At 38.7% G+C, this 26,093-nt stretch overlaps 1 protein-coding gene across 2 annotated transcripts; it reads left to right on the top strand.

Annotated features, from left to right (window-relative positions):
• Positions 1 to 3,397: 3,397 nt before the first annotated feature.
• Positions 3,398 to 26,093, top strand: DCUN1D4 (defective in cullin neddylation 1 domain containing 4). 2 transcript variants are annotated; one of them, XM_087724756.1, is made up of 11 exons: positions 3,398 to 3,534; positions 13,721 to 13,791; positions 17,288 to 17,327; positions 17,965 to 18,079; positions 18,902 to 18,993; positions 19,564 to 19,634; positions 20,463 to 20,554; positions 21,542 to 21,650; positions 23,555 to 23,659; positions 24,223 to 24,325; positions 24,456 to 26,093. In XM_087724756.1, exons 1-11 carry the CDS (start codon positions 3,510 to 3,512, stop codon positions 24,509 to 24,511), a joined length of 879 nt encoding a protein of 292 aa, XP_087580882.1. In that variant the 5' UTR covers positions 3,398 to 3,509; the 3' UTR covers positions 24,512 to 26,093. The 2 variants fall into 2 exon arrangements, with proteins under 2 accessions (XP_087580882.1, XP_087580883.1); XM_087724757.1 differs by lacking the exons at positions 3,398 to 3,534; positions 13,721 to 13,791; positions 17,288 to 17,327; positions 17,965 to 18,079; positions 18,902 to 18,993 and adding an exon at positions 19,332 to 19,461.

The raw sequence follows: 26,093 nt of genomic DNA, 5'->3' as shown, positions 1-26,093 counted from the left end.
GCCACACTGACCAATGGCGCCAACTCTCACTGACACAAATATTTGCTTTTTTTTTAGAATGGTTTTTGGAATAATTCAGAAGTGGGGGCGGCACTAACCTCTGGCTCTAGCCCAAAAGAAGACCTGTTTACATGTTTATCAATTTTAGTAAGGTGATGTTTTGTTTTGTTTTCAAATAAGCACTAAAAGATCACGTTGTAGTGAATCCATGATAGAATAAATTTTAACGGGCCACAATCTTGTTGGACATGTGACATTCTTTCATAAATGTGCAGTTAGTACTGAAGACAAAATGGTAGTGGGAAGTGGGCCTGTAAGTCATTGAAAATTTGAATTAATCGAAACATCTCATTTGCACACTGTTTATAAACCCTTTTTCATTTTTATGTATGCATATCACCTCTCTATAAACATTTTTGTTTAGCTTAGGATACTGTATCACATATTGCCACTAATGATTATATCGCAGTCACTATTTCCCCAACCTGATATTCTCTTGATGTCTTGAATTGCAATTCCCCCCTTTTTTTGCCCATTCCCCATAGCCAAATGCCGCACTGTGTCAGCCAGATCTCCATGGGGTTCTATTTTGATACATGCTTGCTTTGAACGGAGACAGGCCTGGCACACTCGCTGGAAAACTGTAGGAATTGGAATCTAGCTTGCAGACACCTGGATGGTATAACAGAACGGGGAAGCCATAGTATCCTTTTACAATCAACCCTAATATAAGATAATGTAGCTACTGCAAAGGATTTTTAACTAAGCCCAATTACATATCTTTTAGGACACAATTCTAAATACTAGAAAGAACCTGCAATTATGTAAGGCAATGTAATCTTGTTTTGTGCATTCACAATTATCGGTACCTGTTTTGTGTGCAGATTAAAGTCTATTGTCTACATGTTTTAGCGATCAACGCATGTTTGATGGCATGTTTCATAACACTCTTGCCAATTTCCCCCCCCCTCCATATGTCTTATTGTCTCTTTGATCCATAGTGTTCAGTTTCTTTCAGCTTTAGGCCAAAGAAAGATTGCTTGTTCACACCCTGAGGGCCATCTACAGGACACACATTATGAATACTTAACGTTGGACTATAAGAACTGATATCTCCATTCTTCCAGCGCTCTTCCAGTACTATGTCAGCTTTTTAGCTAGTGACCAAAATAGCACATTCCACTTTTGAGGAGAAAAAAAAAACCCTTCATATCATCAAATAATCCCACAATTATGCCTCTTTAATGCAAATTTTAAATGACTGTTCTTCAAACACAGGAAGCTGACAGCAAGCCTTCTTCAAAACATGCCATGAGGGGTTTTTTTGGGGTCCTGGGGAGTTACAGGGAGAGGGCCATGGAGTTACTTACAATACTATCATATTTACTTCTTCTTGTGCCATATCCATCTTCGGACGTTGGCGATCATGTTGGCAATCCTATTTTTGTCAACAGCTGCATGAAAAAGTGCTGCTGAGTTTTGTCCAAGCCAGTCCCTTCGGTTTTGAAGCCATGATGTTCTTCTTCTGCCTGGACCTCATTTGCCTTTAATCTTTCCCTGGAGGAATAAGTGAAGGATGCCGTATTTTTCTGGGTGTTGCATCACATGTCCAAGATATTCTAACTTTCTCTTTTTAATTGCTTTGATGATTTCCCTTGGCTTTCCCAAGTGGCTTATCCCCTCCTCATTTGTGATTTTGTCAGCCCAGCTTATATGTAACATCCGTCTGTAAATCCACGTTTCAAATGCTTCTAGTCTCTTTGAGTGGCGTTCTGTCAGAGTCTCTACTCCATTGAGCAGGATAGAAAAGATGCAACATGATAATAAACTATATGCATGGAAGATGGAATTTTTGGTATTAAATATTATGGATGTTCAGCTAAAACAGGATATGAGGATTTGATGTTAATAGAGGATTTTATAAACAAGTAAATGAAATACTAGCATGTGGTTATGGATTAAATCTTTGGCATAGTTAAGGATGAAGGATGTTTGAATAACTGTAGTCAACTAAAAGTGGAGGTATAATGATGTCAATATGGTAAACATTTGAGTTAAGATATTTGAATTAATATGAATTAATGGAAGAGATGCACCAAAACATGTCGTAACCAGCTGATATACTTTTTTATAATATATACCTGTGGTTTTTTTTCTTTTTTTTTCTTTCCCCCCCCCCCTGCCTTGTTTTTTGTTCTTTTTGTCTTCTCTGTGTTTTGATTTTTTCCTTTCCCACTGGTGTGGGCATGTGTTGTTTAAGTAACAAAAATTATTATTATTATTGTTATTTTTAAATAACAATTGTAGTCAAATGAAAATGGATATATGATGATGGTGACATGTATGAATATTTGAGTTAAAATGCTCGAGTTAACATGAATTATGTTTGTTGACTGTGGAAGAGATGCACAAAAGTCTTTTTGTAACCAACTGATACACTTTCTATAGCATGTAAAGAAGGATGTTGTATTTGTTTTAAATTAAAAATTAAAAAAACATTAAAAAAAAAGAAAAGGAGAGATGCAACATCGGACAAGCCTGGTTTTCAGTCTTAGGCTTATGTCGTAACTGCAGAAGACCTTTTTTTTCATTTTGAGCTTTCTCTATCCTTGTCTTTACTTCACTGATCATGTCCCAGCTTTCGTGTAAATTAAAGGTGATCCTTTCAACTTTTTCTAGTATGGCATTTACCTGCTTACTTAAATACTTACCATTCAATACCGTATTATACTATCACATTGGTTCTTCCATATCTTTCATGGTCTGGAGTGGGGGGAAAAAACCCAGACAACTATGACCTGGTGACTGAGAATCTCCATGGGCATTTATATTTCAATTTTTTTTTTCCTAAAAGAAAAAAATTCTAAATTACCTTAAAACGCAGCAAGATCTTCCCAACTAAATGCGATCCCTGTCAATTGAGCCCCAGGCGCCTCTTAATTCCATCCATGGTCCGCGCTCCCCTCCTTTTCGCCAACCAATCCTCGGATGGGGGCGTGGCCTCCATGTCCTTTTCCCCCTGTCCAATCAAAAGCCAGACCTCCCCCTTTTTTTTTCTCCCGTGTTACGGTTCCACTCCTCCCCCCCCCCGCACGCGCTTGCTCCGCTGATTGGCGGGGGAGGCGGTTGCCCGCCCGCCCCTAACAACGGGTGAGGCGGGACCGTGAGAGACCAAAGGCACGCGGAGCGTCCGACCAATCGGGAGGCGCGAAGACCCCGCGGTGGGCGGGGCCGCGTGGCGAAGAGGAGGGGCAGTCGAGAGAAATCCCGTCGGGGACGGCTGGGGGGGGGAAAGAGGCGGAGCGAAGGGGAGCATGCATCCAATGGCAGCTGGCAAGGGGCGGGGCGCACGGGCCTGGCCTCTCTGCCTTGGGGCGGGGGGGGGCTGCGGGAGGGGGGGCGAGTGATTGAGAGAGAGAGAAGAGCCGAGCTGAGGCGAGAGGCGGTTGGAGCGCCCGCGCGGGGCAGGCTGTGTGGGTGCGCACACGCGCTACGGCCGCTGCCCAAAAATGCACTCGGATGCCGCGGCTGTCAGTAAGTGGGTCGCGGCCTGGTCAAGCGGCGGAAGGAGAAAGGCGGCGGCGGCGACGAAGGGAGGAAGCGCCCGGTGCCGCCGGAGAGTTCGGAGAGATGTGCATTGAACCGGGGGGGGGGGAAGGAGAGGTGGGGGGGAGGCTCCCTTGTGACGCACTTTGACCGAGGAGTCTTTCGGCGGCGGCCGGCCCCTTTAGTGCTCCGTTCCCTTTCTCAACGGCGGCCGGGTTGAGGCGAACGAGGGGTGGGTGAGGGTGGAATCCAGGGCCGCCGGTGAGGGGGGAAGAAAGGAACAACCCCCCCCCAACTCGCCTTCTCCTCACTCTCGTTGCATGGTGGGAGTTGGAGTTCTCGCCCGCCGTGGCTGCGAGGCCCGGCTTGGCCCCGCGGACTACAGCTCCCAGAATGCATCCCGCGGACAGCTGTCTGCCTCTCTCTCACCCCCCCCTTCTCCACCATTCGCCCCTCTTTGGGTCAGGGGGGTGTGCAACCGGAGCGCCCTGCCCCTCTGCAGGTAGGAGTGGGGTGAGGTGGGGGTCTCTGCATTGACTCCCCTTGAAGGCATGTGGGGCAATTGCATGGGCTTAGGGAGGGGAGGTTTCCCCCTTTTGTGAGAGGGGAAAGGAAGCTGGGGAGGAGATTCCCCCCCCCTTAAATGTGTTTTTTCCTCTGTGCTTTTGCCTCTTCGTCTCATTTATTAAGCCTGGACGTTTCCTAGGGTTTGGTTTTGCCCTGGACAAACTTCCCCATGGTTTTTTTTATTTAACATTTTTTAAAAAAATGAGTTGTTATAAGATAAAATAAGTCTAGTGAAGAGAAGGACCAGAGAAGACATGATAGCAGTCTTCCAATATTTGAGGGGCTGCCACAGAGAGGAGAGGGTCAAGCTATTTTCCAAAGCACCCGAATGGCCAGACAAGGAATAAGTGGATGGAAACGGAACAAGGAGAGATTCAACCTGGAAATAAGGAGGAATTTCCTGACAGTGAGAACAATCAACCAATGGAACAGAAGTTGTGGGAGCATCATCGCTGGAAGCTTTCAAGAAGTGATTGGACTGCCATTTGTCAGAAGTGGTGTAGGGTTTCCTGCTTGAGGTGGGGGGGGGGGTTGGACTAGATGCCCTATAAGATCCCTTCCAATTCTGTTAATCTGTATGGTACAAAAACAAAAATAAATAGGAAAGCAGTGGGGGAGGAAGAGGGGAAAGGAAGGGTTAGGAAAAAGAAAAAAGTGTTGATTTCGGATACTCTCTGCTGCAGTAAAAATAAGGCATTAACATCAAACCACAACTTTTTTTTTCATAATAATATAAAGTACCCATTTCTATGAGGATCTATCCATCGAATCTGTAAAACCCAAAATCAAAGAGTCATTCCTTTCCACTTCAAGTGCAAAGTTCAGAAGTGGTCTCCAATGTCGAAACAAAAGTACTTATATTCTTTTCTTTAATCAAAATAGCCCATTTTGCCATTTCAGCCAACTCCCATCAGCTTCTGCAACCATTTGTCCATGGTAGGAATCGAAGTGTCCTTCCAATTTTTGTGTATATAATAATCTTGCTGCTGTCAACATATATAGTGTCCAAACGTTGACATTGATTAAAGAAAAAAAAGGGGGGGGGAGGGTGGAAACTGGAGAATGCATTCTTTCCCCTGTCCCTTAATACCTTTCTTTGAGGTCAACAGAAGCCAGTGATTTATTTCAGGATAAAACTTGAAAGTTGCTGTTGCAATTTAATTTGTTGCTGGACATCCCTTCCAAAAGAGAAATCCTATTGGATTGTTCATTGATCAGGGCCGTTCTAATAGTTGGATAGATTTTTCTAGGTCAGTGGAGAGGTTTTTTTTTGAAAAAAAAATCCTGATTTTGCTTGGCTTTGTAAATGGAAAACTTAGATTCTTGATTTTATAAAGAGGCTTAACTGAATATGCATGGTAACCGTAGAGCAAAGGGGTTTCTCTGTAGCTGGAACAGAATAACAACTGGTTGTTGAGGTTAGTATAAAGAAGAGCCTTCCATTTAACAGTGATGGAGAAGAGGCTAGAGTGGCAGAGAAGAGCCAAATCACTCTATTCCTCTCTGGCCTCTTGCCACCTGCATCTATTTCTTGTCTATGGTGACCAGTGAGTTTTTAAACACAAGGCTATTACTTGCATCAAGCTTGTCCATGCACAGTACAGGACATCAATATTCTTCTTTAGCATTATGGCAAGTAATGGATAGTCCACGCTGTAGCCCATAATGTATTTTTCATTGTATGTAAAATTAACAATTCTCTTTCGTTTGTTCTGGGCTGAAAACTCTGTATTTAACTTACTTTAAAGCTAAGAATATAATTAGGCTAGCCAATTTGGTGTTGATAAAAATAGGATCGCCAACATCCAATGACAGGTATGGCTCAAGAAGAAGAAGTAGTCAATTGATGGCTCCTATAGATAAATGTTAAATTCTACAAAATTTCCCTAATGCTTATTCAAAAATAGTATATTTCTCCATGATATTGGTCAGTTTATTTTTATAAATATTCTGTAGTCATTTTAAAAAAAGTATCAAATGACACCCCCCCAAAAAACCTTGGAAGAATGTCCTGTAAGAACTAGCTGCTTCTGAAATATGTGTGATTTAGTTACACTTTAGAAAATAGATAACTTTGACCTACTCAAAAAAGTAACTTCTTAAATTTTGTCTGTGTAATGTAATTATGTACTACTAGTAAGCAAAATTATCCACCCCTTATTGCACGTTATTAATACATTGTAGATTTATATCAAATTTCTTTAGTTTTTTTAACCTAGGCCCAATACTTTCAACAATAAGTTGCAGTAAACTAATTTAGCTGGCATCGGTTGGAACGGTTGAAGAATAAACGTTGAGTGCAGGAGGAACATCTGAGGTTCTTCTGACCTGGTCTCTTGAGCAGGTTATTGCTGAATGCCTTGAATGCTTGGAAATTGAAAGGAAAATGGCTCTGTTGTAAGATTAGAACACAGAATGCTTATCCGGAATTAAGACTCACTAAAAAAACAGATTACTTCCAAATAAATTATCCTAAGAATTCAAGGTGCAGCCTTACAGTTTTTATGAAGGGATAACCCCTTCTGAACTTCAAGGGCAGACTGGAAGTAATTCTATTGCTTGATGGTATTTTCTTCTGAGTGGGCCTATGCTGTATAGAAATGCATTCTCATAGTAACATGTAAAATCACACTTCAGTGTGCTTATTAAGAAATATTGGACTTAAGTATGGCTAGAAATAAAGTACTCTTATTTCGCCTTGCTGATCTTTAATTTGAGGTGCCATTTTAACACATCACATTTAAACATTTTAAGCTAATGTGTTCATTTTGTTTTCTATAAAAAGAAATAAGTTGAAAACCACTTCTGCAAAAGATCTCAAGGGGAAACTTGTATCAGAGGGCAGGCACTGCTCTAGAGAAGGCTCACTTCCAATTCAATTAAGGAATGGCATCCCAACTGATGCCATTGCTTAATGAAAGGAAAAAAAATATGTGGCTTAAACTTATTGTAGGCCTATCATGTAAGTGTGAAAATATCCTGCAAAGAACCAATTTCTCCCCAAAAAGTTCCCTGGTTATCTGGAGACTTAGCATATCTAGTACGTGAATAGTTCAGTTTCTATAACAAGCTTCACTTAAAATAACGCAATGGCAACAACTTCATGATAATTTACATTAATCATTTTAGCCTCAAGGTTGACTCAACCTTCCATCCTTCCAAAGTCAGTAAAATGAAGAGCCAGATTATTGGAGGAAATACTGTATATTGATCTTTATATCTATCTCTATATCTATATCTCTATCTCTATCTCTATCTCTATATCTATCTATCTATCTATCTATCTATCCATCCATCCATCCATCCATCCATCCATCCATCCATCCATCCATCCATCCATCCATCCCCATGAGGGGGAGTGTATGTGTGTACACATTTGTTTGTGTGTTCACAGTAAAAAGTGATAATAAAGGTTATCTTATATGTGACTTGTAAAAGTTGAGAACTGGTTATTTTAAAGTCTACCCCTCGTAGTGGCTATTCTCAATTTCATTTCAAGAATTTTCAGAAGCCACATTTCTTAAACATATAAGTTTAAGTTTGAAGCTTGTGGGAGCTTTGGCTACTCCTAGGTTCTCAAATTGCTTGGCACAGGATGCCAGATTATTTCCTCATTTGGCATCTTTTAGCCCTTCAATTTTGCTGCAAATGGGTTTGAAATGAACACTTTTTCTTACGCGCTTTTTGAGCCTATTTGCTATTTCATCATGTTCTTGTATTTTAACGCTATTTTACTGTAATATGGTGTTTTAATGGTAACATCATGAGCACTGATTGTATTGGACCCAGCCATAAATACATTAAAAGTAAAATTAATAAGTGGAGATAAAGCTTTTTGAGCAGATAGCAGGGGTTGGTTGGTCTTGTTGGCTCTGAAACTAATTATGGTTTAACCTTGTTGCTATTTGGATAGGAGTCCTCCAGATAATACCAATGCTGATGTTTGAATTTGACAAAAACACCCTAGAAGAAGGTAGTGGAACACCATTTTCATAATATCATTATACAGATCTTTTGAGATAGTCACCAGCTCAAACTGAAAGTTTTATTTTTGTGCCTCCCTGATGCACAGGCTTGACTTTGAGCTTGGGAGCTAAGCAGCACCTTTTCTGATTCATATTTAGACGCCAGGGCTTGTGAGGTGGAGGAACGCCAATAGCAAACCAATTTGGCTGACACAAAAATATCATGAACAAATCCATGAATCATCAGGGCCACGCTCCATTTGAAGGAGCTACGTGGAAGGCTGATTGAAATAAAAACACATTCCAAGCAGACAGGGTTAGGCAAGTACAGATGGATATAGGCAGCATTTTCAGAGCATGTTTCAGAACTTCGATGCAAGTTAAAAAAAAAAAATCTTTTCATGAACCTTTGTTGCATGTCAGTGAATGAAAGTACCGGTAGCTCAATATAAGAAAGCACCCTTAAGCTTAAGTTAAGCAGGCTTGAACCAGATGGTAATGTCAAGCAATGGCCTTTGCAGAAACATTATCCCCACCCCCAAATAGGAAATACCAACTTGCTTTTGGCTTATTTAGGGAACTCCTGAGTCACAAGTGGGGTGCTGGGAGGCCATGTATAGTTAATGCAGGGGTCTCCAAACTTGGCAACTGTAAGACTTGTGGACTTCCACAATTCCACAAGTCTTAAGGTTGCCAAGGCTGGAGACCCCTGGTATAATGCATCTGTTGCCTAAGGAAAATTAGGAAAATTTGTGTTTTAGGCTGCAGCCCTCTGACCACAGAAGGAAAGCAGAGAAAATAGCCCGGTTTTGGAGGGGCTAATGTAACACTGAATTATTTTTCCTATGCCCCTTGGAAATAACTGCAGATCTCCCTCATTGTAAAGCTTTGGTTTTCAGGAGAGAAAGAAAGGGAAGTCATTGAATGCAAAGTATTCAAAGGCTTCTCTCTCTCGTGAGCCCATCCTTTGACAAAATGTAAATCTGTTCCTGAGGTGCTGAAGTATTTCCCATTGCTTGCAATTGTCTTTCCATCCTTATTTCTGCCCAGGTGACCTGTGGCTGATGAAACCGTTAAAATGCTGAAGCACTTCGATGGGATGGAATATAGAATATTCTTTATTGGCCTAGTGCAGTGGTTCTCAACCTGTGGGTCGGGACCCCTTTGGGGCTCGAACGACCCTTTCACAGGGGACGCCTAAGACCATCGGAAAACACATATTTTCGAAAAAATGCAAAAAACATATTATAATTTTATGGTTGGGGGTCACTACAACATGAGGAACTGTATTAAAGGGTCGTGGCATTAAGAAGATTGATACACACTGGCCTAGTGTGATTGGACATACAAGGAATTTGTCTCTGGTGCATAAGTTCCTGTACAAATACATACAAATGCAGTGCTCTATAGTGGCGTTCTGAGGGGGGAAGTTGAAATATATTATGTCCAGGATGGGAGGGTCCGTAGATATTTCCTCAACCCCCTTTCTAGCTCATATAGTATACAGATCCTCAACGGAAGGAAGGCTGTTTGCAGATGCTTCTTCTGCAGTCCTAACTATTGGTTGACGTTTGTACCTGTCCTATTTAGTGGCTGTACAGACACAAACCAGACAATCTGAGTTACCCAAATCTAATTCCTGTTATAGTTGACAATTTAACCACACAAGGAATCCTGTGTATAAACATTGACATCTTCTGCTCCTGTTTTGGGAAAACGTTTGTTTTCAGATGCCCACAGCAACCATTTAAAAACATACAGCACATTCAGGATATTTCCGGTACCTAGAACAGTGGTGGGGGGAAAATGTCCTTGGCTCTGGCACTACCTGCATTTAAAATGGAGCCATGTGTTAGCCTAATTGAAATAGATTGTGCTAAGCCAACAGTTTGTTTATTTGATTCACACATCTTGCTAATCAAAATAGTCTGTTTCAAATTAGAATTACAATGAACTAAGACATTTTGCTTTAGTCAGCAAATTGTGGTAAAAATCCTGAATTAAACTGTATGAACATAGACGTATTAAAGAAATGTTTAGTTGTGGCAGCAAATCTCTAGTCTGTTGTACCCTTATAGTGTAATCTGTTTTGGCATGATCAAAATGTCCTTACTGGCAGAATAAATTAACACAAGTCTTGTTTTGATTTAGTCTTCCATTATTGCATTGAACTTGATGAAAAGCTCTAAAGTGCAAAGCCCTTGATGCATATGTATATACAGATAATCCTCGAGTTACAACTACAATTAAGCCCAACATTTATATTGCTAAGTGAATATTGTTAAGTGAGTTTGTCCCATTCTACGGCTTTTCTTGCCTGATTTGTTAAGTGAATCACAGCAGTTGTTAAATTAGTAACATGGCTGTTAAGTGAATCTGGCTTCCCCATTGACTTTGCTTGTCAGAAGGTTGCAAAAGGGGATCCCATGACTCCAGGACACTGCAACCATCATAAATGGGAGTCAGTTGTCAAGCATCTGAATGCTTGGGGAATGCTACAAGGGTCATCAATGTGCAAAAATAGTCATGTCATTTTTTTCCAGTGCCATTGTAAGTTCGAACGGTCACTAAATGAATCATTGTAAGTTGAGGACTACTTGTATAGCTTAGGTTGAATTGTGAGCCCTTGGTGATCTCTGACCTTGATTGTTTGCTTGCAGACATTACTCCAATAGACAACATCATTTATATACAGTAATTTGTCCTGCCAACGTTGGTGGGTTGACCTGAAGTTCTGCATAGCGAAAAATATCAAGGAATATAAAAACGTTCAATCATTCAAAAAGCTCCTTAGATTTACTTTTTGGAAACATTGTTCTTGTTTGAATAAAGATTGCATTTGCATAGTGCTAGAATTCATTTTTTTTAATGTTTCATTTTTTACAAATGTTTTTATTGCACTCTATGCCAGTGTTTCTCAACCTTGTCAACTTGAAGATGTCTGGACTTCAACTCCCAGAATTCCCCAGCCAGCGAATGCTGGCTGGGGAATTCTGGGAGTTGAAGTCCAGACATCTTCAAGTTGACAAGGTTGAGAAACACTGCTCTATGCATTTATTATAGTTTTTACTTACAAATAGTTTTCTAGGGTAGTAAAATCGTAGGCTGCATATGCAACCTCTAAGAACATATGTTTGGGGATATGGGCCCACTATACAAACACTTCATGTGTATTTCGTAATAATGGTGCCAAGGTATCTTGACCACTTTTTCCAATCTGAATTGACCCATCCAATCAATACCTTCTTCACGGGAGATGGTCATGGCGACCACACATTTCTAGGAGGTAACAGGTAGCCCTCAACTTACAACAGTTTGTTTAGTGACCATTCAAAGTTGCAACAGCGTTGACAGAAGTGATTTGTGACCGTTTTCAGACTTATCACCATGGCAACATCCCCGTGGTCGTGTGATCAAAATCCAGAAGCTTGGCAACTGTCTCGCATTTATGACGGTCGCAGCGTCCCGGGGTCACCTCATCCCCTTTTGCGACCTTCCGACAAGCAAAGTCAATGGAGAAGTCAGATTCACTTAACATCCGTGTTACTAATTTACAAATGCAGTGATTAACTTAACTGTGGCAACAAAGGTCATAAAATGGGGCAAAACTCAACAAATGTCTCACTTAACAACAGAAATGTTGGGTTCAATTGTGACTGTAAATCAAGGACTATCTGTGTAGGGGGCTGAAACCAAGAAACATTGGTCCTTCACCTAACTGCTTCCCTTTGGACATTAGATGGACCTCCATCGTAATGAACTTCTGAAAAGAGAGAATTACTTTGGAGGGATTCTAATGGTGTAATGTTTTCTTATAATTTTGGATGGTAAACACCAGAGGTGTCAATGTGTTGTTTTTAAAAGAACATTTACAGGTAACGATTATATAACCTGTTGAAACATTGTTTTGCTTTGTCTCTTACTTTTCCTGCCACTTACTTTATTTTATGTTCTTACGCTGGACATTTAATTATTTATTTTGTGCCACGAGCACTGTGGTTTTTATTGTAAATTGCCATGAGCCTGAATTGACAATGTCATCATCATCATCTCTTTATAGATAGACACACACATATTTTTGTTTTTATTCATTTTTTAAAATCTAATTGTGTGTTGCCCAAATTGCTTTGAATGAGAAGGGTGTTTATATAAATGCGATTAATAAATAAACGACTCTAAACTCTGGCTAGTGTAAACTGTGAATGAGAGTTGAACCCAAAGTTGCCATAACGTATAACATAGGCATTATGGCAGTATGCAAATAGAACAAAAAATGTGCTTTTTTGATTTAACCAGTTTCAGATAAAAAGCCACATCCTGGTTAAGGTAAACTAATCATGCTTCTGCCTTCACCATGATTTAATATTACATATTTGAGTGTGAACTCAATGCACAGCATATTTTGTTTACCGGATCTGTATTTGACATAAAAATTGTGTCTACATAGCACAATAGAGCTCTTTCTCAACATTGCTGATAATTAGGAAGTTTAATCTCTTTTGGAAATGCTTGTCATATTTTTACCTACCTGTGGCTTAGGGTTGATTGCTGGGAGATATTCTAATGTTTTATACTGTTTTGTACTATAAGACTATTTATTGTGCTTAGTTTTAATTTATCTTAAAAGAATGTGAAACAGACTGTTGCTGAGTTAAATTAAGAGTCTTCTCTCTGTGGTTTTTAAGAGCGCTTATTTTTATAATACTGTATTACTTTGAAAATGCTTGTTTGTACGACCTGAAGTTCCTCCATATCTACAATTAGTAAATTAAGTGGTGTAGCCTTAATTTATTTCGACACAGTATGTTAAATTTTGCCTGCCTTTAATAAACAGTTCAACTTTGGATAAACTTAATGTGTTATGTGAAATGTTAATTTGTTGGTCTTGTTTTGAGAACAGACTATGAGAATTTTTTCTCTTCAAGCTGATATTTCCTTGTCCAGGAAACCTCTTTGGGACTGAAAAGTATTCAGGCTAGCAAAACACTTATAAAAAGTCAAGCATGGCTGTTGTTCAGACTAGACAGAATGCAAGCTTCAGAATGCTGGAGGAAAAGAACGTATGTTGCAAAAAAAAACCACACACCTTATTTTGGCTATTTTTCCCTACTGTTTACTTGCAGTTAAATTATTTATTCAGATTAACATTTTTTTTTTGTACCCGACAACTTCGATTTTCTTATTTTGTATAATGAGGCCATGTTTTGCTTTGCTAGCGGAATCTATTTAAGGCATAACTAGCCATTTAGAGGAGACCATGTTGGGATTAGGAGTCTCTTTGGAAATGATTCAACTGAATTTAGGAATATTTTTGGGGGAGCGGTTTGGGGGAGGGAGATGATTCGGGGAATTACTCCAAATGTATTAATGGTTGCTTTTAATGTTGTGGATGTATCAACAATCGGTTTTGCTCCCAAGTTCATACTTGGCTCTAGAGCTTCTTGGCTAAAGACTACTGCTTCTGCAGGTCAAATCAGGTGACACTTTTTGTTTATGACATCAACAATAATTTGACCATTCTCTTCAATCCTAGCTAGCTTATACATTTAAAATAGCTGTGCAGAGATAAAAAAAATATTCCCCATTTTTTTTTGCAGAACTAACATAATATACATTTTATGTTGTTGTTTTTTCATTCCTAGATTTCCAGCTGAACTCTCATCTATCAACACTGGCAAATATTCACAAGATTTACCATACTCTTAATAGGCTGGTAATTGCTTACATTTTTGAAAAATCGTGGTTATTTAACATTAAATGGATGTTTAAATATTCTTCCGTTATTATTTTGCAATTGGCAACAAAGACCTGTGTAAATTTAACTGTCCGTACGTTCCTTTGAACTAATCCTTTCTTCAGTATTCATCTTTAGATTAATATTCAAACTTTAGATGCGCAACTGGTATGTTCATTCATTCTTCCATTAAACAAATACCCCTCCGAATCCAGATACCTTAGGATTCTTATCCTGCTATTCCTATTACCCTACATAGTCTTGCCCGCTTATAGGTTGCATATTAGAATAATAAGCATGCTGTAGGATTATCAGAAAAGAATGAAGCCAGAGCCAAAGTTTTTCTTAGTAAGTTTTAATACTTTGAAGTTTTAGTTATATTTAGTTATATTATTTAGATATATACTTGTCTGTGTATTTTAATATAACACAATTGAATTTCTGATCATAAGGATTCTTAGGTTATTCAGAGCTGCTTATTTCTTTCAAAATATATGTATAATGTACCGAATATAAATAAGACATTAAAACACGTATCAAGCTATTACTCTGCCCCTTTCTTTCTGGAAGCATTAGGCAGCCTATCACAATGATATGGTCACTTGTTGAAGCATTTACAACAGGAACTGAGAATTAGCAAAGTGTTGATTTTTGTGGTGGTTTCACAGATGGAGAAATGAAGCTAATTCACTAATTACTAATGGGAGAAGATGGCAAGGAAGTGAGGATCACAGGCAAAAAGCAGAGCTATTTAATTCATTATTTGCATCTGTCTTCAAGCCAGAGGGAAAAAATAGCACAAACTGCCAAAAGCAGAACCGTAAAAGAACTAGGAATACAATTTAAAATAGGCAAGAAAATGGTAAGAGAATACCTGTCACTTTAGATGAATTCAATCACCAGGACCGGATGTATTACATCCCAGAGGTCTGAAGGAGTGGTCAGGGGTGATCTTGGAACTTTTGAACCAGTTCTTTCAATGATCCTGGAGCATTGAAGAACTACCAGAGACTTGGAAAAGAGCTGATGTAGTTCCCAATTTCAAAAAAAAGGAGGGGGGGAATTGATCTAGGAAACTACAGTCCAATCAACCTGAAATCAATACTTGGGAAGATCCTGGAAAAGATAATAAACAATTGATTTGCGAACACTTAGAAGCAAGTCATATTTATAATCAGAAGCCAGTATGGGTTTGTCAAAAACAGATCATGCCAAGCAAATTTTATTTTGTTCTTTGACAAAGTGACTAAATTAGTGGACCATTGAAATGCTGTGGACGTAGTATACTTAGATTTCAGTTAGGCATTTGGCAAAGTAGACTACCACCTACTTCTTAGTAAGTTAGAAAAATGTGGGATAGACAGCATCGCCATCAGATGGATTTGTAACTGGCTTACAAACCTCACTCAACGTGTACTCCTTAATGGAACTACACCTATATGGAAAGAAATAAGGAGTGGGGTACCCCAAGTTCTTTCTTAGGCCCAGTATTCTTCAATATCTTCATAATGATTTAGATGAGTGAATAAAAGGGAATTCATTGTGCTGTACCCAAAAAGGTCAATGCAATCCTAGGCTGCATTAATGGGGATAGAATCAACATCATATGAGATGTTAGTATCGCTTTATAAAACCTTAGTAAGATCATACCTGGAATATTGGGTCCAGTTTTGGACTCCACAATATTAAAAAAAAAAATGTAGAGACTTTGGAAAAAGTGCAGAGAAGAGGAACAAAGATGATTGAGGGTGGGTGGGGGTGCTAAACATATGAAGAACAATTGCAGGAATTGGCTATGTCTAGTCTAGTGAAAAGTAGGCCTATGGGTGATAGCAGTGTTCTAATATGTGAGAGGCTGCCACAAAGAAGAGAGGACCAACCTATTCTCTAAAGCACGTGAAGGGCAAGACAAGAAAAAATGGATGGAAATTAATCAAGGAGAGAACCAACCTAGACCTAAGCAGAAGCTTCCACACAGTGAGAACAATTAACCAGTGGAATGGGTTGCATTCAGAAGTTGTGCTCGCTCTGCCACTGAAGGTTTTTAAGAAAAGATTCGGCAGCCAGAATGATATAGTCTCCTCCTTGTACGAGGGCTTGTATTAGAAAATTTCCAAAGCCCTTCCAACTCTATTATTCTGTTAAGATGCTTTTCTCACTCTCCCTTCTTTGGCTAAACCAGCACCAGCAATCTTTTTTCCACATGCTTCCTGCTAATGGCAATAACCTCCTTGGACATACTCCATCTGGCTTCCAATGGGTGACCCAAGAAAAGGAGATAGGTTTAAAATCATGCACGCAGGTCTTTGAGGGAAGTAAAACTCCAACATTGCCTTTGTTCATTTGGTGGATCTCATATTTTACAATCCAGAGATTTTCACTCCATCTTTTCAAACAGTTAGTCTAAAATAGACTTGTAGCACATGCTTGAGCTTGTTCTGGACCTTCCTTTACTTGATATAATTCAAAACATCTGGAGGGGACTTGGTTGCTCCAAGTCTAGACCTTTTATATCCAATTCCTCTATTATTTTAATCCAAAGGAACATTTAATCCCACGGTTAATATCAGTTACAATCAGACTGCATTTATCTTGCTGACTTTGGGGGGGAAATCAGGCTACAATGTATTATTCATTACCCGATTGTTTGGAGAATAAGACACACCTCCCCTCCCCCCCAAAAGAGGGAGAAAATATGGGTGCGTCTTATACACTGAATACAGCATTTTTGGCCTCCCAAAACTCCGCCCCTTCACAAAAATGGACGTGCATAGGCTTTGGGAGGCCTGCAAAGTGCTCCTGGGGGCTGGGGAGGGCAAAAATGAGCGAAAAATGGGCCATTTTTTGCTCGTTTTTGCCCCCCAATCCACAGGAGCACTCTGCAAGCCTTCCAAAACCTATGCATGCCCTGTTTTTTTTTGCAAAAAGCAGGCTTTTTTTGCTCGTTTTTGCCCCTGCCCCCAGCTCCCAGGAGCACTTTACAGGCCTCTCAAACTCTCTGCATGTCTCATTTTTCACAAAAAATGAGGCATGCAGAGGGTTTGGGAGGCCTGCAAAAACATTTTTTTAAAAAATTACTTCTTCAAAATCTTGGTGTGTTATACTCCAGTGCATCTTATACTCTGAAAAATACAGTATTTGTTTATATGGATAAGTTGTTTGAAATTCTTAGAAGTGAGATGAAATCTAGAACTTTGTTGAACCCATGCATTTTGCAGCAATTAAAGGGAAATAACAAAACAAGAATATCAATGACCATTTTTATGATAAAACACTTGAGAAATTTGATCCAGAATAATTTATAGCAGAAAGTTCAGATGTTTTCCCTCAGATAAGAGAGTCAGTCGTAACTGATTGTAATCTTTGACCTTTAAATCTGATGAGGGAAAGTAGTAGGCCAGAATGAGATTGCTGTCAATATTTGAACCTACAAAGCAATATCCAAACTCCCAGTTAATTAATTTTTTTTTTTCAGAATTTGACAGAAGATACTAGTCAAGACGATCACCAAACAGGTAAAGTTCTTGTGTTTATATGCATCACAGAATTTTTAAGAATGTTGAGTGAAAAGGAAACCTTATTAAGTTTTCATTTGTTAGGCAAATTTATATCTAATTTCTATCAAAATGGAGGAGAGATTCTTCCCAGGATTTATAAAACGATGTGATCATTTTTTTTAAAGCTGTGACAATGTCTATTCAGTTATTTAAGATTGTTATATCAATTACTTTCTATATCTAGTAAATGTTCTATCAACACAGTAGATTGCTGTAGGCTATGTTAAAAACATTTGATTAATCATGGTTTGTTTACTTATCTTCAGTGAATAGATCAGAGTGGCTGAGTTCGCACAACATGTAAATCATAACCACCAGTACACCAACTGTTGTAACAGAGTTCACAAAACATGCTACAAAACCCCCGAACAATACAGATGCTAATGTATTATACATTTGTATATTATATTAGGCCTTTAGGAGCCTTGCACATCTGAATTTTCTCTGCTGATGTTTCAGTGTGGTCTAAAAAGTCTTACGTTTGATTGATAAGCTGCCTCAAAATTTTGTGAGAAAGCATAACTTGATGAAATAAGATAATTAAATAACATCTACCTATGTCATGCTTGTCTCTTTTTCCTACATTCCCTTGCAGGAAACCTGAGATCTTGCAGTTCATCAGACAGCTTCAGCAAAGTGATGCCGCCAAGAAAAAAAAGGCGACCTACAACGGGAGATGATCTGACAGCTAAAAAAAGTAGACACGATGGGTACATAATCTTTCCTATTCGGTCATTATTCAATTAAGAAACATGACATTTGGAAGGGCAGCAAAGCAGGAGAAGATGGTTGATCAACTCCATCAGCAGCTTATTTAAATGAGATTTCTAGGCTTTCTTACGCTCTGCGTACCTGGCACAATATACTCTCATTCTTTTAAGAGTTATTGTCAGTGCTACCTGTTCTTCCATAAGAAATTATTTTGGAGGACAGATTTCTCCATAGGTTTTATAATTTGACCTATGTTGTCTACACACACTGATTATGGTGAGCGAGTGGCAAAATGTTTAAAGAACCTTACAAAACAGAAATCTCACAACGGTGAGCTTAATTTGTAGTAAGTAAGTGAAGTAAGATTTGGTAAGGAAGATTTGTTTCCTGCTTCTGGTTGTACAGGAAAATAGTTGGGAAGAAATGTTTTGGATCTCAATTCAGCACACAGCATTTCTATTCATTGAAGCAGCCTAATTTTTTTTTCTGGGCTTCAGAGCAAATCAGAAAAAAAATCCTTGTGCTGTAAGAGTTGCAGCTGATTTCATAAAGCAGCTGCTTCTTTTTCCAAGATCAGGCCATCCGTTGCATCTGTGTTAAGGCCTGTTTTGAAAGTGCTTTAAATTTGAGTGTAGAATTTGGAAGTTCTGCAAATGACCTTATAAAATTTATTCACAGTGTCAGAACTCTGAAAGTGAGTGGGTTGACCAGGGATAAGAAGTTACTTCAAAGGCTTGCAATCTAAAATGATATGACACTGGCATATCATTTTATAGAACTGGGAAATACCATGTTCTTAAGCTTTTTCTCTTTTATTTCAGCGTGTACAGAAAATATGATTCTACCAGAATAAGGTCAGAAGATGATATGTTTTCAAGTAAAAGGTGTTTAGAATGGTTCTATGAATATGCAGGCAAGTGTTCACATCCGCACATTTCTTAAATATTTCTAAGCAAGAATTTAAGAGGAAAAATCAATTTGAAGTATTAAAATATCAACGTACTAATTAAATGAAATGAGAATGACTTCACATAATTCTACCTTTCTCCAAAAGTGCAGTTTTAGTTTTGACTTGAAATTATAGTCAGTTTTGCAGATACTTAATAGATCCATTTTTGAAAATTCAAAAGTGGCTTTGAGGTGCTGTATTTTAAACATTTGAAGAGTATCTCTTTTTTGGTTAATTGGAGCAATGGATGTGAATCTGCAATAAAGTAAATAATAACATTTGATTCTGTTTTGAGGAACCTTTGGGCTCTTTGAATATTTGCATGTTGTGACAGCTGTATCTTGTGGGATTGAGATAGAGAAAGGAGTTTTTGATCTTTGGACCTGCACTTCCTGCTGTGTGGCTAAGCAGTGTTCAAGAAATCCCATCCTTGTAAGAGCTGCTCTTTTTGTATGGTCCAGTCATTTGGACTTTAATAATCAAGTGATTGTAACTTTTGAGTAGAAAATAATAATCTTTGTCCTTTACTTGTAGGGACAGATGACGTTGTGGGTCCTGAAGGAATGGAGAAGTTCTGTGAGGACATAGGGGTTGAGCCAGAAAACGTACGTTCAAATTCATTCATTGGTAGGAGGGGATCAGTTTGTGCTTCACCCATTTCCATCTTTTAACAAAAGAACCTTGTGATTTGTTCGTTCTGTCGCTCTATCCTAAACCTGATGAGGAACCTAGCTCATTGATAGTGCTGGCGCAGTGTGTTTATCCATTGTGTAATTAAATGGCAAACATGGTTCTGTTACCCTCTAGCATGTGGGCAGCTCTAGCGCACAACTTCCATTGGTGACTAGATAATTGTAGCAAATGGTTCCATGTGTCCATGCATGCAAGATGTATGTTATAGTGTATGAATGTATATTTTCCAGTTTGCTTAGGAATACATACACCCAGAAACATTGTTGACTTGCATTTGGATGGCATACTTAAAAAATTGCTCTGTTAACAAGCTACAACAAGAAAGTCACTTCTTTACCTACCAATGAGACGGAACATTGGGCATATATGGGGCAGAAATTAGATGCATTTACCATTTGACTGCTTTACGCTAATCATGATATGAAAGTGGCCCATTGAAATGATTCGATATTATATTTATTACGTTTTGCTGAACAGAAGAAATAAACTTTTGCAGTCATCTTTCTTTTTTATGGTTCAGATATTTTTGTCTTTCCACTCATCCCTTGAATGCCAGCACTGGAATATTCCCTGCACTTTTTGAAGTCTAAATAGTTGGAAAAAAATGGAGCTGTGTATCCCTTCTGCCCTATCACTGGTCGCCAATACAAGGCTCTGAAAATGAGATGCATTAAGAAAAGCATTGAAGAAATCAAAATTCTTATATGAACTTTGGAATCTTTTGTTTATTTTTAAACCAGGTAGCCATGCTTGTGTTGGCTTGGAAATTGGATGCTCAGAACATGGGCTATTTTACACTGCAAGAATGGCTAAAAGGAATGACTTCCTTGCAGTAAGTATTGTTTCTATTAACAAATGTGAAATAGCGATCATTGTCCTCTTGTAAAGTTGATCTTGCATGTCTGTATAAAGTTTTAAAAAAAACCTGTACTGCCTTATCCAATAATTTTGTGAAGATGTATGTAACATCTAGGAGCTGTGGTGCAGTGGTTAGAATGCAGTTGGAACTGCAGGCCAACTCTGCCCACTGCCAGGAGTTTGATCCTGACCCGCTCAAGGTTGACTCAACCATCCTTCCCAGTTCGGGTAAAATGAGGACCCAGATTGTTGGGGGAAAGATGCAGACATTTGTAAACATCTCAGAGAATGCTATAAAGCAGTGTGAAGCAGTATATAAGTCTTAAGTGCTATTGCTATCTTTTTCTGAATATTTATGTGATTTTATTTACTGTTCATTCCACAAGACTTGAGGCGGATGGCAAAGAAGAAAAGAAATATAGTCAATAAAATTGGGAGCATTTCAGTATTTAAAAGCTTATCTTAACAGGAATACTTTGGGGCCTAAAACATTGTGGAACAACTGGTTTTTAAGGACTTCCTGTTGTAGTCAGAGTCTCAAGAATAGCCATCACCATGCCCCCCTCCCTGGCCCACTTGCCATTTGTCTCTCTTGCACTCACTTATACACTGTCTGCTTCCAGAACCTATACCAGCTAATGATCCTTCTGTCCCCTGAAATCCTTGTCCCACTAGGTCCCAAGTCATGGGGGTTGAAGCCCATCCCCTCTTTCTGGGTGGAGCACATGCCCCACATGCCTTAGGAGACTACCCTCGACCTTCCCCTCGGATGCAGTAGATGGATTTCTCTCACATGCTAAGTGAAGAAAGGCTGCTGTGCATTGTAATTTTGTGGGAGTTGTTTTGGAAAGAGACGTTTCACATTTTAAAAACAAGGGATTTACAACTGGTGGGGGTGATTGCAGCAATCTCTCTCTCATTACATTTTAATCGCTATTCATGACCATTATTAATTTTACAGGTGTGACACAACAGAGAAGCTAAGAAATTCTTTGGATTACCTGAGATCTTTATTAAACGAGCCTATGAATTTTAAGCTTATTTATAGATATGCATTTGACTTCGCACGTGTGAGTAGCCTGAAAATAAAGTACAAGGGTGCTTTATTTTCTCTCCTCGATTGTCTGTTTTAAAAGAAATACTTTTGATTGGCAACCGAGGGAGGAAGTTAACCTTGCTTACCTGAAGGGCAAAATACATTACGTTCTAGTTGGAAGCATAGAGTGAGGAGGAACTCAAGTATTGGCTCCACCTCTGTTTCTCACCCTTTGCAAACTACCAGGACTTGGAAAATACAACCCATCCAAACCATGCATGTTGTCCCAGAATCTTCCCTTACCCCAATTGTGCTTTTTACTCTGTTTCCCTGAAAATAAGACCTCCCCGGATAGTAAGCGCAATCGGGCTTTTGAGAGCATGCGCTAAAATACCGCATTTTTCAGAGTATAAGACGCACCCTTTTCCCTCAAAAAAGAGGCTGAAAATCTGGGTGGATATTATACACTGAATACAGCATTTTTTGCCTCCCGAAATCCCACCCCTTCACCAAAATGGCTGTGCATAGCTTTTAGGAGGCTTTCGGAGAGCTGCTGGGGAGGGCAGAAATTAGTGAAAAACGGGCCATTTTTTGCTCAGTTTTGTCTCGCCAGCCCCCAGGAGTACTCTGTAAACCTCCTAAAGGCTATGCATTCCATTTTGTTTGACAAAAATGGGCCCGTTTTTGCAAAATATTGGGCCATTTTTGCTTGTTTTTTGCGGGGGCCACCTCCCAAGAGCACTCTGCAAGTCTCCTAAAGGCTTTTTTTGGAGAGAAAAAAAGGCCCGTTTTCGTGAAAAAGGGCCATTTTTGGGACATTTGCAGAGTGCAAAAACTTTTTTTTTTAATTTACCTCTTCAAAAACTTGGTGCATTTTATGCTCCGGTACATCTTATACTCTAAAAAATAATCCCTCCTTCAAAAATAAGCCCCCTTCAAAAATATTGCAACACAGCAGCCGCCATGAGGTGACCACGCTCTCTGCCTCCTGCACCTCAAAAATAATAAGACTCCCCTAAAATAAGACCAAGAGTTTATTTTTTTTGGGGGGGTCAAAATAAAATAAGACCCTGCCTTATTTTTGGGGAAACATAGTAAAAATCAGGTTCTATGTATGTCATAGAATGTTCTACCCGTGGTTTTTGCCCTCAAATCAATTTTGTATGTCATGAAGTGATGCTATTTTGAAATATTTTCATATATCCAGTATTTAATGGGACAGGAAGGAAAGTATCAAATAGATGGGAAGTTGCCATATGATGTGTTAAATGAAAATTAAAATACATGTTAATTTTTTAAATGCTTTCTCTTGACTCTTCCTGCTTTTGAGATTGTGGAGTCCAGAAGAGGCCTTCAGTCTTAAGACGTTATATATCCCTCTCTTTGAAGTTGATTATTGTAACAATAAAAAAGTCACTATTCCTTTGTATTATCTTAATCATAGAATGGAATGGTATAATTCATGCACATAGAAATGTGTCTCTTAGTATGTGAACAGGTCACTTCCTGGGGTTGGAAGTATGTCTTCATACTGAAGGGAACATTAAATAGTTTAACAAGACCAGTATCATTAATGTTTAAGGGGACTAGGTATGCTTAATCAAATAAAGAGAAGGATTAGGTAGCTATTTTCTGGTACTTGAGGGCCTATCACAGGAAGGAGAGGGTCAACTTATTCTCCAAAGCACCAGATTGCAGGACAAGAAGCAATGGATGGAAGAGATCTGGGACAAAGGAGGAATTTCCTGAAGTAAGAACAATTAATTAAAATCTTTAGGAAGTCTAGCTTGACTGCACATCCATTGATAAAAACAAAAAAGCAAAGGAATGCTAGATAAAGATAAGGGCTGGATTATACTTTTTTGAGGAATAAATTGATATGGGTCTTAGCACAACTAAGCAATATTACAAGTATTTTTTTTTTGTTCCTTCTGACAGGAAAAAGATCAGCGAAGCCTAGATATGAATACTGCCAAGTGTATGCTAGGACTCCTCTTAGGAAAAACATGGCCCCTCTTCCCAGTATTTCATCAGTTCTTAGAGGTACATGTAGAAAATAATTTTTTATTGTGTTTTTTAAATGCAGCACTAAAATTGAGAATTCACAGTGAATTAATTGAAAATATTGCTATCTAATAATTATATTTACAATTACAGTTAGCACAAATACTATTGTGTACTATTTATTTTGCTTGGAATTTTTGCTCCGAGTAATGTCCATTAACTCGGTTTCCTTCTTAAATTGTGTTTTTATTGTAATGATGTCTTTTACATCAGTTAAGTAATTATGCAAATGCAGTAGGTGTAGATGGACATTTGGATCTAATAGACACTCCATTCTCTAAAGCAGAGAGGGGTCAAACTCATGGCGTCAGGGCGGTGTCGTGACGTATCGTGGCTTTTTTCCCCTTAAAAAAAAACGGCATGGGCGTGACCAGTGCGTGATGCATCAGTGTGTGATGCCTTAAACATTATGGCTACAATATTCATATTATAGACTATCACACCTTCTCTTACATTTGCAGAATTAGCTTTTGCATTTTTTAGTCCCCCAGTTACTTTGTTCCAAAGGCGTTTTGAATAACTGCTATTTTTGTTTTAAGTAGCAATCTAAGTACAAAGTTATCAACAAGGACCAATGGTGCAATGTTCTGGAATTCAGCCGATCCATTAATCTTGACCTCAGCAATTATGACGAAGACGGAGCATGTACGTATATATCTGGTCAGGAAAGACAAAGAATCATTTCACATCGTATCTGTGATCTCCCTCTGCCTTTTTGTGTTCTTGTAATACATATATATTTTTTTTACAAAAATGTTTCCTTCTTTCTTTAAAGGGCCAGTGTTGCTGGATGAATTTGTGGAGTGGTATAAAGAGAAACAAATGACATAGGAATTTTAACTATGCACAGCTGCTCAAGAGCCTTTGTACTACAGTTAATGTCAACCATTAGCCATAAACTTCTCTTTGTATATAAAGCGCATGAGGCTTTTCCTGCACTGTATCCCATTTTCAGGGATTTTTTGGGGGGGTGTTTGCTGTTTAACAGGCCAGCTCTGCTTGCTGTGTACCATTGTTCTCTCCGGAAGGCTGCTTTGCATTTTGTCTCTACACTACAGATGGTGAATTTGCCAGCATCCTCACTGTGACTAATGTGAATATTGATGTCTAAACTTTGTATATGTGTATTAAAAAAAAAAAGCTTCATCTAGGAATGACTTCAGCAGGAAAGGTATTATAAAAAATAATTTTGTCACGTTCAGGTAACCATGTAACTTAATTTTTAATTGGTCTCGGGCATAGCACTTCAGGGAAAGGGATGTGGGAGGAGGAGTTTGCGTAGGTGGAACTATTGCTGGTTTAGTAATAGTTGTTTTAGGATGCCAGTTTTTGAAGAAAAATCTTGCAGAATGGTTTCCTTGCCAGTTGCCCAACTTCATTTTTATTTAATAAGCAATTATTGGCTACCGTTTTAATTGACGCTCTTAAAGAAACTGTTACAGCTTGAACAGAGTTGTACATGCCATTTTCCCTTTGGCGATGATGCTGATGTCCTTATAGTCAGATGCTGTAGTTTGCCAAGAGGTTCAGGTAATCGAATTAAACATCTGATTAAAAAGGGTTTTAGACTTGTAAATGTGGCATATTCTTTTATTTTACTATTATTGTTCCCAGAGTGTTTTGATGATCTGGATAAAGACAGAATGAAGTCTTGTTTCAAAACACAGCCTAAATGTATGAATATATTTGAGAGACTGGAATCAAAGCTTAGCCTGAAAATTCGGCATGGCTGCATTTATGTTCCAGGGATTGAATTTCCTGGCAAAATGCCAATTACAAGCAACATCTATTCTAATCAAGCAGCATCACTATTTATTTGGGATCATTTTATCTGTTTGGACTGGAAAGTTCAAAGAAGTAGATGAATGAAGTAACTTCCTGTGTCACCTTTTCATCAGTCTTCATAATACAGTTCAATGTACATTTCTTTTTTTTTTAAACTAAGGTAGCTTATAGACTTATTGAAAATGCATTCAAAAATCCATTAGTCTTTGTTCAATCAGCCAAGAGTTCATTGTGAAATTTGCAATAAAACATGAGCTTGCCTTTTCTTTTACAGAAAGTTAAAGCTAAATGAACATTCAGAATTTAGGAATATAAATTAGCAATAGCACTTAGACTTATATACCGCTTTACAGCCCTCTCTAAGCGTTTTTCAGAGTCAGCATATTGCCCCCAACAATCTGGGTCCTCATTTTACACACTTTGGAAGGATAGAAGGCTGAGGAATCAACCTTGAGCCTGTTGAGATTTGAACTGCCAAATTGCAGGCAGCCGGCAGATAGCAGAAGTAGCCTGCAGTACTTCACTCTAACCACTTTGCCGCCACGGCTCATCCAAATTAAGCTTCAATAACAAATTAGTACCAACCACTTATTTTTATTTTCAAAATACTGAAGATATTTGTAAAGAG

Source organism: Thamnophis sirtalis, unplaced genomic scaffold (assembly GCF_051295495.1).
Source record: "Thamnophis sirtalis isolate CommonGarterSnake01/CBP01778 unplaced genomic scaffold, rThaSir2_p1.2 scaffold_10, whole genome shotgun sequence".
In the NCBI taxonomy this organism is placed as follows: domain Eukaryota; kingdom Metazoa; phylum Chordata; class Lepidosauria; order Squamata; family Natricidae; genus Thamnophis; species Thamnophis sirtalis.
The sequence above is the reverse complement of the archived record's forward strand: the minus strand, read 5'-3'. Positions and strand labels throughout refer to the sequence as shown.